General features: G+C 45.5%; 1 protein-coding gene across 1 annotated transcript in view; it reads left to right on the forward strand.

Annotated features, from left to right (window-relative positions):
• Positions 1-14,343, forward strand: part of HAO1 (hydroxyacid oxidase 1) — a 45,810-nt gene that overhangs the window by 6,229 nt on the left and 25,238 nt on the right. Inside the window, exon 2 of the mRNA XM_077812058.1 lies at positions 5,143-5,294. Within this exon, the coding sequence (XP_077668184.1) occupies positions 5,143-5,294 (152 nt within the window). The remainder of the gene's footprint in view (positions 1-5,142; positions 5,295-14,343) is intronic.

Genomic DNA, 14,343 nt, shown 5'->3' on the forward strand with positions numbered 1-14,343 from the left:
GAACCTCTCCCCAACCCCCTGCCCCAGCCCTGATCCCCCTCCTCCACTCCAAACCTCTCAATCCCAGCATGGAGCACCCTTCTGCACCCCAAACCTCTCATCCCCAGCCCCACCCCGGAGCCCGCACCCCCAGCCGGAGCCCGCACCTCGTCCCACACCCCAACCCCAATTTTGTGAGCATTCATGGCCTGCCATACAATTTCTATTCCCTGTTGTGGCCCTCAGGCATTTGCCCACCCCTGGTCTAGAACTTGCTCCATGAAAACGTTTAAAGGGGAGAAGTATCAAAAAAGGAAACCAAAGAATATTCACTTTTAGGAGCCATGTAATAGTGACAGTAGAAGTCCAAGGGGCTGGGAACTGAGGTTATTCTCCTAAAATGTGGATGTTTATAAACAGCCACGCCTCCTGATTCTGCAAATTTAGGCTGGAAATCTCATGAAAATCAGCTTTTTTTAAAGAGAGATTTGGGTACTTCTGCATCTGTTCCTGGCCAGAAATACTGCGGGAGTTATGGTATTTTGGCACGCATGGCTTGATCCTCAGCTGGTGTCCTTCAACAGAACCACACTGATTTACACCAGCTGGGGATCTGAGCAGGGGTGCTGGAACAATGCATATAGTAGGGGTGCTGAGAGCCATTGAACTAAACTGTGAGCTATGTATATAATGGAAACCATTTCAGGCCAAGGGATGCAACAGCCACCCCCAGCACCTATGAATCTGAGCCTTACAGAATAAAGCACAGCCAAAACCTGAAAGTAGAAGATGGGGTGGGGTGTGGCAAACCTTTCATAGACTTTAAGGTCAGAAGAGACCATTGTGATCATCTAGTCTGACCTCCTGCACATTGCAGGCCACAGAACCTCACTCACCCACTCCTGTAATAGACCCCTAACCTCTGGCTGAGTTACTAAAGTCCTCAACTCGTGATTTAAAGACTTCAAGGTACAGAGAATCCACCATAAAAACTGCCCGAACCATAAGGTTTTATTTTAAGTTTGCCCAAAAAAATGAGCAAAAGTTTTAGAGGGATTTACATTTTCTGCTCTGTTTTGCCCATCCCTGCTTTATAAGTGCTGGGAAAAGTGGACTTGGAGTGTCAGAGGAGACCAGTTGCAGTAAGGCAAGGAGTAAGTGTTATTTGTTGGCAGTATCATAGAATCATAGAATATCAGGATTGGAAGGGACCTCAGGAGGTCATCTAGTCCAACTCGCCTGCGCAAAGCAGGACCGATCCCCAATTTTTGCCCCAAATCCCTAAATGGCCCCCTCAAGGATTGAGCTCACAACCCTGGGTTTAGCAGACCAATGCTCAAACCACTGAGCTATCCCTCCCCCGACCCAGAACGCATAGTTCACACCAATCTTCTAGTGTCATCTCAGGCCAGAACAGAAAATGTTCCTATGGCTACATATAGGAAGTCTCTGTAAATTCTAAGTTGTAAGTGCTGGAATGGAGAGGATGATAGGGGGTGGGGGAAAGCAGTGTCCCCTTCCTTGCATCCCTCAACCCATTCTTCACCAAAACACAACAATCAGATAGGACAGGGGGAGGTCTTGATGGGAGTGGTAATTCCTTATTTAGTGGGTTGTTAGGCACAAGGCTGAGGGCCATGTCTTATGTGAATGTAACGGGCGAGAAATAGGATAGATTATAAACTCTGTGGGGCAGAAGCCATCTTTTTGTTCTGTGTTTGTACACCACCTAGCACCGTGGGGTCATGGTCCATGACTAGGGTTCCTATGCAGTACGAGAACGCAAAGAATGCCAGCATAGTTAAAATCACACACTACTTCTTTAGCTCTTGCTGAGCACAATCACTTGAACAAAAGAGAAGGTAACATTTTTCTCTTCCCCGAGGAGCGCTTTCCTGGAGAAGTAGGATGGTCTCGTGGGTAAGACAATGCATGGAGATGCAAGGAATCTGGGTTTAATTCCTGGCTCTGCCGCAGACCTGGAAAAGTCACTTCATCTCTCTGTGTCTCAGTTTGCCCTCTATAAAACTTGTTTGGTCTACTTAGATTGTAAGTTTCTCAGGGTAGGGACCTCCTCTTACTATGGCTTTATAATGCCTAGCACATTGGGGCATTTAGGTGGTACCCTATGAATAACAACAGAAGTGGTGCTTCAAAGGGAATCCATGACTCCCGTGCAGCATGGGTGGTTGGACTCAGCCGATAGCTGGGCAGCTTTTAATCAGTTTTCTTTAGTTAAAATTCAGGAGCCACAATCTAATAGCAAGCAGCCATCCCAGCATGTGCATTAGCAAGATACAGATGCGTGTCTTGTCACTGCATGCCAAAAGCACCCAGCCTTCCCTCCTTGTGTCTCACAATGCACTCCGGACATGCACCAGTACCTACTAATGCACACCCTCTTGTGGCTTGTCGTAATAATGGCTCGATCTTTACTGTTGTCTTTCAGACCTCAGCCTGTTGGTCACAGTAAGGGTGACTTGACAGACAGCCCAGCGTTAACGTCACCCCATGCATGTTTGTTATTTATATTGTGATATCACGGGGGGGGGGGGTGTGATAAAGGAGGCAGGGAGGGACCAGGACCCCACTGTGCTAGCTGTTTGTACAAAGACTCCCTGTCCTGAGTTGCTTACTGTCAAAGCACGACATTCGGCTTTATTGAGATGTAATACATGACTCTTCTGTTACCTGTTCTGGAATACCATTTCATGGCACGTGGCGGGGCAACGACAACTCACTGCTGTGGTGCCCACTGCTGGTTGTCCAGGGAATTAGCTCTTTCCAGCCCCGGAGCACCCTCTGCCAGCTCATGTCTCGCCTGCTGCTGGCCCCCGGTGTCCCTCCCAGACCCTGGTGCCCTTTACTCAGGGGCTCTGCCCACCACAGCAACCCACAATCTGGGCCTCCCCATTCAGGTGAACCCCCAACGCCCTATCTCCACCTCAGTGACTACTGCCTGTCACCATCTAGCCCCCGCTCACTGGGGTAGACTGCAGTCTGTAAAGGCCACTCATCTTTGGCAAGGAGGGTTTGGATCTGCTGCCTCTGCCTATCTCTGGGCTACCCCTCGGCAGCCCCAGTACCCTTTGTGGGTCCTTATCTCGGCCTGCAGCCTGGGGTTTTGCTAGGTTGGAACTCCCTAGCTCCCTCTACCCTTCCCCAGCACTGCTCCACCCTAGGTACCCTCCTCAGCTTCCCAGGCAGACAGGTCCTTCTCTCTCTGCAACTAGAGAGAGACTGCCTTTCCTTCTGGCCCACTGCCCTCTTATAAGGGCCAGCTGGGCCCTGATTGCACTGGCTACAGCTATGGCTGCTTTCCCAATCAGCCCAGCTTTCCCTCTGCCACAGCCCTCTCCCAGGGCTGTTTTAAGCCCTTCAGGGCCGGAGCGGGGAAACCACCCTGATGCAGCATCCATTTTGGAAATCTGGCCTTTATAAAGAACCAGAATGGTGTGCTCTGCAATGGTGTTATTTCCAGGCATTGGAATGGATTGGGCCCAATGCAGGGGCTGGGAGGGTCATGCGGATTCTGCCAGACTCATTCAAGGAGTAGAGTGTAATTTACCAGTCAGCCCTGCCTCAGGGGGAGTACGTAGCTGTGCGGGAGCAGACCATGCAACAAAAGGAACATTTCAATTCATTCCATCCCACACCACTTCCTCCAGGAAGGACGTAATCTTGCTGCTGGTACAGATCAGTAGCAGGTGACTTCCCCCTCTGCACTGGGCCATTGCTTTTAAGTGGAGAGGGTGAGGGAAACCAAGCCTGTGCCCATTTCTTTCCCACCCCCCTGCTACTCAAATTTCTCCCCTTTGCCTGACAATTCAAAGAAACATTTTACAATCCAATGTATTTACATGCCACTCCTCTCAAAATATGCATGGTGCATACCCAGTTAATTGTCACATAATCGCTCACCTGCTAGGATATTCACTGATCACCTGTCTACTCATTTGTCACTTAATGCAGCCTTTGAGTTGACAAAAATTAAACTGTCAAACTAATTCAGCTACTCCAACAGAGTTATCTCATAATTTGCATTTAAAGAGCAGCCCAGTGGAGCATGTTCTCCCCACAAGGTCACCAGTGATGATGCAGGTAGCCCATGCCAGGGAATAAAAGGCTTACCTGGGACTCCCTTACTCCCCCTGACTGGGTGCATAGGAAGTAAGACAACCTAGCCTTAAGGAAAGACCATGGCATATTCTAGACAGCCAGTGCATAGGGTGTCAGCCACATAGGGACAAAAGTGCATGAGATCACTGACCATGTTGTACCATTTTCCGTTAAATGCTTGTTTCCACAGGGGGAAAATAATCGAGGGCAGCTGAGCTGAGCAATAATTTTTCTTGCTATCTGACATTGACAGACACCCGTTTCTGCTCTGGGATGGAGACTCATGTAGCTGTTTTGCACCTGCTGGCTGTTTTTTGAATACTGTATGAACAGATAATGTTCTAAGGCCATGGTTCTCAACCAGGGGTACACGTACCCCTGGGGATACGCAGAGGTCCTCCAGGGGGTACATCATCTCATCTAGATATTTTCCTAATTTTACAATAGGCTACATAAAAAGCATGGGTGAAGTCAGTGCAAACTAAAATTTCATATGGACAATGACTTGTTTATGCTGCTCTATAAAGTATACGCTGACATGTAAGTACAATATGGATATAATATTGATTCCAATTGATTTATAATTGTATGGTAAAAGTGAGAAAGTCAGCAATTTTTCAGTAATAGCATGCTGTGACAATACTTATGTATTTTTATACCTGATTTTTGTAAGCAAGTAGTTTTTAAATGAGGTGAAACTTGGGGGTACGCAAGACAAATCAGACTCCTGAAAGGGCTCCAGTAGTCTGGAAAGGTTGAGAGCCACTTATCTAATGCTTTTCACCTATTTCCTCCTTTTTTGATTCCTTTCCTCCCTTGCTTTGTACATTTCAGCAGCTTCACAGAAGCTTGGGATAGTAAATTAAAGCAGTGTCCCTCCCTAGCTTTTAACTTACCCCTGCCTACCTTTCAAATAGCTCTCTGGGCTTCCTTCTCTTCTCGATCTTTCCTGACGATTGTCGCCATGAAAGGAAACCTGATCTCATTCATTGTGAGCTATGAATAACATAGTTAATTTTTTCTCCCCCCTCTCCTTTATGTCAGATTGAGACTGTATCCACGGATGCTCAGGGATGTGTCTGTCATGGACCTGTCAACCGCTGTCTTAGGGCAGAAAATCAGCATGCCAATATGTGTTGGAGCAACTGCCATGCAGAGCATGGCTCACTTGGACGGAGAAGCAGCTACCGCCAGAGGTAAACCACCACAGCAGAGAAACCCCCTCGAGCAAATCAAAGAGATGAATGGAATGACATTGAGCTTGCAGCTCATGAATCTTTGCTTTGTTTCTTGCTGGTGATTCTTTTCTACAAATGGCTTTTAGTTGTTGCTGTCAGGTTTTTTTTGTTTTGTTTTTGGGGTGGTTTTTTTTTTTTTTTTGGTTCTCCCTCAGTGTGCAACGGTGTTGAGAAATGAAATGACTCAGCGGCTGAGGCATTGGGCCCAAGTTAATAACCATTTCATAATCCATGTTTCAAAACAGCTATACATAATTACAAAAGCTGTAAGGGCATTTTGAAACCACTGATCGTTAAGCCCATGTACAAGCAGATAATAGCCTCCGCTCGGTTGAGTTGTATGCACGCCTAATCCTCTGCTAGTCTAAGTGGCATAACTCCACAATGGAGCGACACCAGTTCACACCAGCTGAAGATCTGGCTTCTGTGGAGTATAAAACTGACCCAACACCAATTGGAATACATTTTGGCACACAGGAACTTGTTCTGGATCAGGGAGAGATGGGGTAGTGACGGCAAACATTTCTCTGTTCCCAGGAGAATGACATTTTTCAAAGATTGCAGGTGCCTACATATTAATTCTGTCATGAGTGTCATAACCTGGACACTTTGTGTGATGAGCATATCTTCCACCATGTTCTCTTTATTCTCTTTCAGCCAAGGAAGTTTTGTGCTTGGTTTGCTATTCCTAAGGGAGTCACCACAGTTATGGCCATATGGTGGTGGTGTCCTCTCTCTGGAGAAAGTGAATAAGGAATTGTTATTTACCCCTTCATATAACACAGGAACTAGAGGTCACCAGATGAAATTAATAGGTAGCAAATTTAAAACAAACAAAAATAAATTCGTCTTCACACAACGCAAGGTCAACCTGGGGAAGTTGGAACTTGTCATCGGAAGTTGTGAAGGTCAAAAGTATAACTGGGTTAAAAAAAGAATCAGATAAGTTCATGGAGGATAGGTCCATCAATGGCTATTAGGCACGATGGTCAAGGATACAAACCCATGCTCCGGGTTTCCCTAAACCTCCAACTGCCAGAAGCTGGGACTGGATGACAGGGGATGGATCCATGGTAGTTAGAAACTCCCACCTTTTGCCTTGGGATGGAGACCCCTACAACAGTCTTTGGGGAGTCAGGATTTCACCTGTAATCGCTCCATCACCATGGTCAGAACAAACTAACATCAGCAAACAGCCCACGTGCCGCTCCAGTGTCACTCCCCCAGCCACCCATCGGGGCACCCCTTTCCTTTGGGCTATGGCTAGTCTTTGTGCAGTGCATTACAAGCGCACAGTGGACAGACAGACCAGCTGCTCCCTGGGCCTGTCCCCTTGCCCCAAGCTCAGACACTCTGTTGCTGTGTCCCTGCAACAGCAGCAGGTGTCCATCTGCAATGACTCTCCACCGTTCCTTCCACAGTAACTTTCTCAAGGTTATTTCCATCGTCTAATGTGACCAAATTACATCCATTTCCATCTGTTGATTTCTGACATCAGGGTCTGTTTCTCTCCAATAGTATCTCTAACACAGCAATCCATCTTTTTTTTTTCCATCCAGGAGATATGCAAGAGTCTTTGCCAGCACCACATTTCAAAAGCTTCAATTTTCTTCATGTCAGCAGCATTGATGTCCCATGATTCACATCCATAAATCGCTAGGGGAAAAAAATTAGGCTTTTCACCAGTTGCACCTTCATATATTCCGAGATACCACAGGTTTCCCACACTTTCTTAAAGGAGGCCATAGCTGAGCAAGCCATCCCTAGTCTTCTGATTTCTTTGGGACAGCCTCTTCGGTTGGTGTGTATGATCCCAGATAACTGAATTCGTCTACTGCTTCTGTTGAACATCATATCTTTTAAAGTTTTAATTTGATTTTTGGAGCTAACAGCTGATGGTCTGACCCACAGTCTGCGCTCAAGACAGTGTTTGCTCAATGGACACTCGATCTTCAGTATTGCTATATCATTACATAGTTGATTTGGTTCTTTGGCATATGCTCTCATGTATAAATATCTAGGTTGTTGGGTGAAGATGGTGTTTGTAATAACCAAGTGAGCAGAGGAACAGAATTCAGCTAAACACCTTCATCTTTCATTCTGTGAACCCAGACCATTTCCCCCCATTACTATTTTATGAAAGCTTACAGCTCCAACTTTAGTATTCAAGTCCCTAATTACAGCAATGGTATCTTTACGCTGTGTTTTAGTGAGTGTCTCTTCAAGTTGTTCACAAAACCCATCAATCATATTGTCATCGGCTGCTGTTGTAGGGGCATAAACCTGTATACTCAACTTCTTGACAGGCTACTCTCTAAGGTGAATTGTAATGATTCTGTCACTGATTGGATTTTATCCAAGCACACACTATGATGTTTCCGCCGATGACATAAATGCATGCCCATTTTCTCAGATCCTGAATAGTATACTTGTATCCATCCATTGTCATGAAATGACCCCCTACCCTTCCAATGCAGCTCTGAGTTCCATATATTTCTGTCCTACATCTTTCCAATTCTTTGGTCACAATGGTGAGCTTCCCTGCATACAGACTCCTCAAGTTCCATGTTCCTACTCTGATGATTCATTTATGAAGGTTCAAGTCATTCTTTTCCTTGGTGCAAGGATTTGGTACAACATCATCATAGCCACAGCTTGTATTGATGGCTGGAGCCTCTTCTCCAGTATAATTTGCCACACCTTCTGGCTTGGGGAGCTCACTGTCTAGTGCCACCCATGGATTACTTTACCTTTGTTCGGCTATTATAGTTCTCATGGGTGAAAGTACAGAGGGTGGTTTCCCATCGCTTTCTCTCCAGTTTGTTCTCTCCCATCTGCCATTGGTTAAATCATGATTTACCTCTTCTGCCTTCTGATGACATTTCCTTCCTTGAGGTCCTACTACCTTCCGCAAGTGCACATCCATCTGAAGGGTTTGGCGCTTGCTGAGGTTTGCCAAGTCACTTAACTGCTTCTCAGCGCACAGCATGGACCAGCTGCAGGTGGTACCATCTACTGCCGTTACACTAGCAGGCTATAAAGCCTGACCTGACCTACGGGAGGTAGGCATGGGATTTTTAGCCACCTGCCTAGCCAGCTGGGGCTTTGGGCACAGAGAGCTGGTCCTTCCCACTGTTGATACGTGGAGAGGAGAACTCCACACCAGAATAGAAAACTCAATTCCTGGTGGGTTTAGGAATTGGGAGCAGAATTTGGGCCTGGTTTTCAGGCTCAACTGGATGCTTCAGCAGTAGTTTGTGGCTAGGCAGTTACATTTATGGGAACAAGGCTAAAATATTCTCTTGTATGTTTTAAGGATGAGGGGATGAACTTATCAGTTCAGTGTGGCCAAGGTCTCATTTTTAAATTGTTTTTACTTGTGTTGCCGTTTGGAGCACTTTAGCATTTAGCCATGCACTTCCCATTACAGTAAAAGGGAATTAAAACATGCATAACTCTGGAGGTGTACCTGTTGTTTCTTCCCTGTCCTCCATACACTCACACAATCCCATCTGCTCACAACACCTTGCTCAGCTATAACAGAATTATTTTAGAATTAGGGGCCAGATCCTCAGCTGGTGTCTATCGGCATAGCTCCACTGGAGGAGCCGTCAAAGGTCTATCCCATTGTTCTTAGCACTACGTATTAGCAACAATTCCTTTTCTGGCTCCAGTTCCTGAAAAAGTCAGTCAGGTAAGATGAGTATTGTGGGAAAGGAATTGCCACCTGAGCCAGTTCTGCAGCGGGTATAAATCAGCGTAGCTCTGCTGGAGTCCATGGAGCTGCACCAGTTTCCTGGTCTACCATTTTTATTTCTTCTCTTCCTTCCAGACATAGGCACGCTCTGAGGCACAGAATGAACGGTGGCATGCTCACTGCCATCATTATATCTCGGTAAAAGAGAGAAGGGACAAATCATGAAGCAATTATATTCTTTGGAACCAAATGAATCCCATTTCAACCGTGACATGGGCCAATGGCTGCAAACGTCGGGGATCTAATGCCAGGCACTAATTTAATGTGTAGAGTCTTAAATCAAAGTGGCCTTCAAAGCTACTGAGCACATGCGTCTCCATCTGGCTTCAGATGAGAACCGTGTACAGCCAGCACCTTTGAAGAGCAGGTCACTTTGATTTACTTGCCTCTATTTAGGCACCCAGTTGTGAAAAATTTGGCCTTTCATTTAGAAACATTCTTCTTTAAAAGAACATCTGTGGGGGCCACTTGCAACCTGATGGCGCTTCAGGGTAACAATGGTTTGTGGCAGAGATAAACATGGAAAAGTGCCATCAGCTTAAATACATGGCAAGCAAACAGGAGCAAATGACAGGTGTTTGCATTGTCGGAGCTACAAAGTGCAGATGGTTGTATGGAAGCCCTGCAGAACTCCTTGAGATTTTGGCAGATTCTCACTGGGTGTCAATCATCTATGGATCAATTTTGCTTCTATTTTGCACCCTTTTCTCTGACCCTTTGTCTGTTTTTCTTTTGTAAACTTCCTGGGACAAAGACTATGACTTTCGAGGTGTCTGCACATTATCACATGCTTTTTGGAATCAACTGTAATATAAATAATGCTTTATAGATTCAGAGATTTTAAGGTCAGATGGGAACATTCTGATCATCTAGTCTGACTCCTCGTATAAAACAAGCCAAAGAACCTCACCCATTAAGATCTGCCCCAAACCCATGACTTCTGCTTGGGCCATAGCATGTCTTTTAGAAAGACACCCAGTCTTGACTTGGACTCCGAGTGATGGGGAATCCAGCATGTCCCTTGTGTGCCCGATTTCTAGTCTGAATGTCTCTCGCTTCAGGTTCCAACCACTGTATTTTGCTATGCCTTCATTTGCTAGATTAAAAAGCCCTCCACTGCCAGAAGTCTCTTCCCCATATAGGTACTTACAGAGCTGGAGCAAATCACCTCTTAACCTGCTCCTCAATAAATTATATGGATTGAGCTAATGTAGTCTTTCACTATAAGGCATGTTTTCCAGGCCTCTAGTCATTCAAGTTATCACTCATGATACCTTGAGCTGGCTGAATGATTCATAACAAATAATTAATTAAAGGCATTTTGCCTCCTTTTTGTTTGTTGGGAACTGGCTGCAAACCGATCACAATTTCATAAGAACGGTGATAGTGCATCAGACCAATAGGTCCATCTAGCCCAGTATTCTGTCTTCCGACAGTGGCCAATAGCAGATGCTTCAGAGGGAATGAACAGGACCGGCAATCGTTGAGTGTGATCCATCCCCTGTCATTCACTCCCAGCTTCTGGCAAACAGAGGCTAAGGACACTCAGACCATGAGGTTACATCCCCGACCATCTTGGCTCATAGCCATTGATGGACCTATCCTCCACCAACTTATCTAGTTCTTTTTTTTGAACCCTGTTATAGTTTTGGCCTTCACAACATCCCCAGGTAATTTCCTCAGATTTGTTATTCAAAATTATCCTCCCAACACATTCTATGAATAATTTTTTGGCTGATAGCTTGTTGCAAGCAGCTTACAAGGGGAGTAATGGATATTCATCCTTTAAGTCGTTTTCATTTTACATGCCAGTCATGTGGTATTGTTTCTGTTCCCTGACTGGAGGAGCATAATCCTCAGAATCAGGTTTCTGGTGAATTTATTTATTGTTAATTCAGTGTTTACTTGGCCCACATGTTCTGCAATAGCCACTGACAATCAGCTGCTTCTGGGATTGTTCCTCCTGGTAAAGTCCTTTGCTAGAATACTTGCACACAGAAGGGTACGTGAAAGCAGTCAATACAACAATTCAGTGCAAATAAGTCTGTAAAAATGCAAACACCGATTAATGGATTGTCTCCCCGGTATTACGCCTCCTCTCCTGGCAGTCGTGGGTCTGTTTATGTACAGCTACGAGAATCCATGCCTTTGTCGGTAGGACTTCAGGAGCCTTTGCTTCCCCTTTCAAGTGCCATCTGCTCAAGGAATTTAACCCTTCGAGCACATATTAACATTTCACCTTTATACTGTGGTCATGCCAAGTAGTCAGCCAAGCTGGGGCCCCATTGTACAAATATATAGTAAATGATGGTCTCCGCTCCAGAGAGCTTACAGGCTACAAGGCTGTAATATAGACCTAAAGTCCAGGGTCATTAACCAGTATTCAGTGTCCAGCTTGGAGCTGCTTCTTACTCCTTACTCTGGGCTGTTTGTCTCTAGCTCAGCCTAACCCTATGGACTTACAGAGAGCACCAGGTGTGTATCTCAGAGGCCATGCAATAACTGTTCATGAAAGAGGACCAGCCAGTACCTTTAAGTTTTTGTAATGTGAAAATAATGAACGAGGCTATAAACAAGGGATAACAAGGTAAAATACCAGCACCGTGTGGGCAAGGTGCATGCATAAACTATACATTTAGCTACATCTCCCATGCTAGAATCCGAAAAATGCCAGTGTCTGTTCCTTTTGAAGGGGCAACTTTGAGTCTGGTTCTGTTCCTACTGGAGGATTGAGTTCTATATGAAAAAAGTGGTTAGAGGCACTGCACACAGGGTCTGCTGAGGTGAATTGCAGCGCAGCTCCCCACAGCGTTCCAGGACTCAGTCAATCGTAGCCTTTCTATTCAGACTAGCCTTCATCGCTCTTTAGCCGTCAGCCTGAATCAGAAACTCTGTAAGAGCAAGTTGCTTTGATGAAGATTTATAGCAGGTTTAAAGATGTATTGCTTCTTGGGAGATTTATTCGTGAGTTAATGGCTTTTGATATATCTCTATAGTTATACAGATCTGTTCCACATGATGGAGCTCTAATACCTTTAATAGATCGTAGTGATTAGAGACCAGGGCTTCCCGCACCGTCCGTTTTCTTAGAAATGGCTGGTCAGCTGAAAACATGTTTCGATATTTTTGGCCTCGGTTACAATGATAGGACATTACTGGGGAAACTGCGACCCATAATGCTGTTAAATGCAACCATGGTAACGCCATGTTATGGCTGAGATTTAAAATGCACAAAATTCAGGACATTCCATAGTTGATTACCACAGAGCCCAGGACCGACTCGCTTTTAAGGCATACATTAACTGGCATATACAGCACAGCGATACAAACTACTAACCGCAAGGGTTGCGTTGTGGTTGTGGTATTCTGATGTACCTTCATTTTGGAATGCCCTGACTTTTGCGCACCTGAAATTTTCAAGCTTAACAGATGATCTGACGTTTAACTGTCCTGAGTTTTAAATCAGAAAAGGAAAAAGCATGATACTTACTCCTTTAAGTGCTTTGAGATCTAGTGATGAAAAGTGCTATATAAAAGCTAGTTATTAGTGGATTTTGTGGTCAAATAAGCCTCTACCCCTGTGGAAGCCTGTGCAGTATCCCCTTTAACTACAGAAACACACACAGGCGATTGCCAGTTGGTGTAAATCAACATGGCTTCAATGGAGCTACAGCGATTTACACCAGGTGAGGATCTGGGCCAGTCCCTTGGAAGATGCAACACTCTGTAACCTTGCAGTCTCTGTAAGATATACAGAAAAAATAGATGTCATATTCCTCTCCTATTGTGAGAACGTACTCTTTCTAGCAGGAGAATGGCTGTTGTGAGGGGTCTCAGGAACCACCCACCTGCATGGGGCTTTCGGCCGGAAGAAGGATGTCCTGTTAGTTCCTTGGAGAAGCTGTTGCCTGGGGACTAAGAATGCCCTGATTTGAATCTCAGTGAGGGATGTGGGAGGGATGTTGGTCAGGTTGCAGGCACAATAAATCCAGCTTTGAGATGTAGCAACTCTCCTAATTAATACATCTACTTTGGGTGGCTGGCTACCATTCAGCGGGCACACCATCATCGGGATGGGAGTCCAAGAGACAGCATGATGCTGACTTTCCAACCCAACAGGTTGTATGGTTTGTAGAATGGGCAGTCTTTGCCCGCCTCTTTGTTTTTCAAAAGCATAGTTACTACGTCTGATTTGCTCATTGAGTTCCACTATACAGAGCATCAGCCTGAGACGGGGCGGGGGTAAGTCATCTCCCCGTGATTCTGACTACTGCTAGATAATGAACCGCTCCTCACCCCACCAGCTCAGCTGGACAGGTATGTGAGGTAGGGACGAGCCAAGGTTCCACCCGTGCTCGTCTCTTTCTGCCCACCTGCATGAGGTGTTGATGAGCCAATCGTGCAGCATTTCTTTTTCTCCCCCTGCATCTGCTGTGCACAGGCAGGGGGCGATGAGTTGCTTATACCTGCTTAGGCTCCTTGGGGGGTCACTTATGGCTGGGCTATCATCTGGCACTTAAAAAACAAACCAGCTAGAAACCAGGGTCAAAGTTTCCCCCCTGCACTCTCCTATTTCGTAGGGCAGCAGGGGGGGATGTATTCCTTAAGCATTTGTAGAGAGAACAGATCTTACACTGCTTCTGTGTGTGAGACTTCTCCTAAGTACTTTTAGTCTACTGCAACTGGCAGATCTGGGTGCCGAATTCCCCGTTAGGTCACCGCTCTTCAGCCGTACTTCTGGAAAATCTCAATGGAGTCATTTTCATTTGTTCAACAAGCAATGTCAACACTGGCAAAAATGGCTGGTCTGAGCTAATCACAGCCCCTGCAGCAAACAGAACCATGGGAGAGGCTGACGCAGCCTGTGGCCTTCAGGTGCACATTTGTGGAAATGCTCCGGAATGACCGCTCTGTTTTTTTTTAGATCAACAGAAACCATTTTATACTTCATCATGGCATATTTTCCCCACTCCATAACGACTTCCTGCAAAGATGACAAAATTCATTTTGTCAACAAAATTATTTTAGGCAGAGCTGGCGCAGAGTATTTTGTTGAGCAAGTCATTGCAGGGACCAACCGTGTTTCGTCAAGCAAATAACTTTAGGCACTTCAAACAACTTGGAAAACGTGGGTGTTTCTCTCCATAAATACTGCCAAGTTCTAAAGGCATCATGCTGAACCAACATAATGCATTATCCTGTGACCTAGAGATGATATCTTTAGTGATGGATTTGGGTCTGACTGGCAAT

The sequence above is a fragment of the Eretmochelys imbricata genome, chromosome 3, assembly GCF_965152235.1.
Source record: "Eretmochelys imbricata isolate rEreImb1 chromosome 3, rEreImb1.hap1, whole genome shotgun sequence".
NCBI classification, from domain to species: Eukaryota; Metazoa; Chordata; order Testudines; family Cheloniidae; genus Eretmochelys; species Eretmochelys imbricata.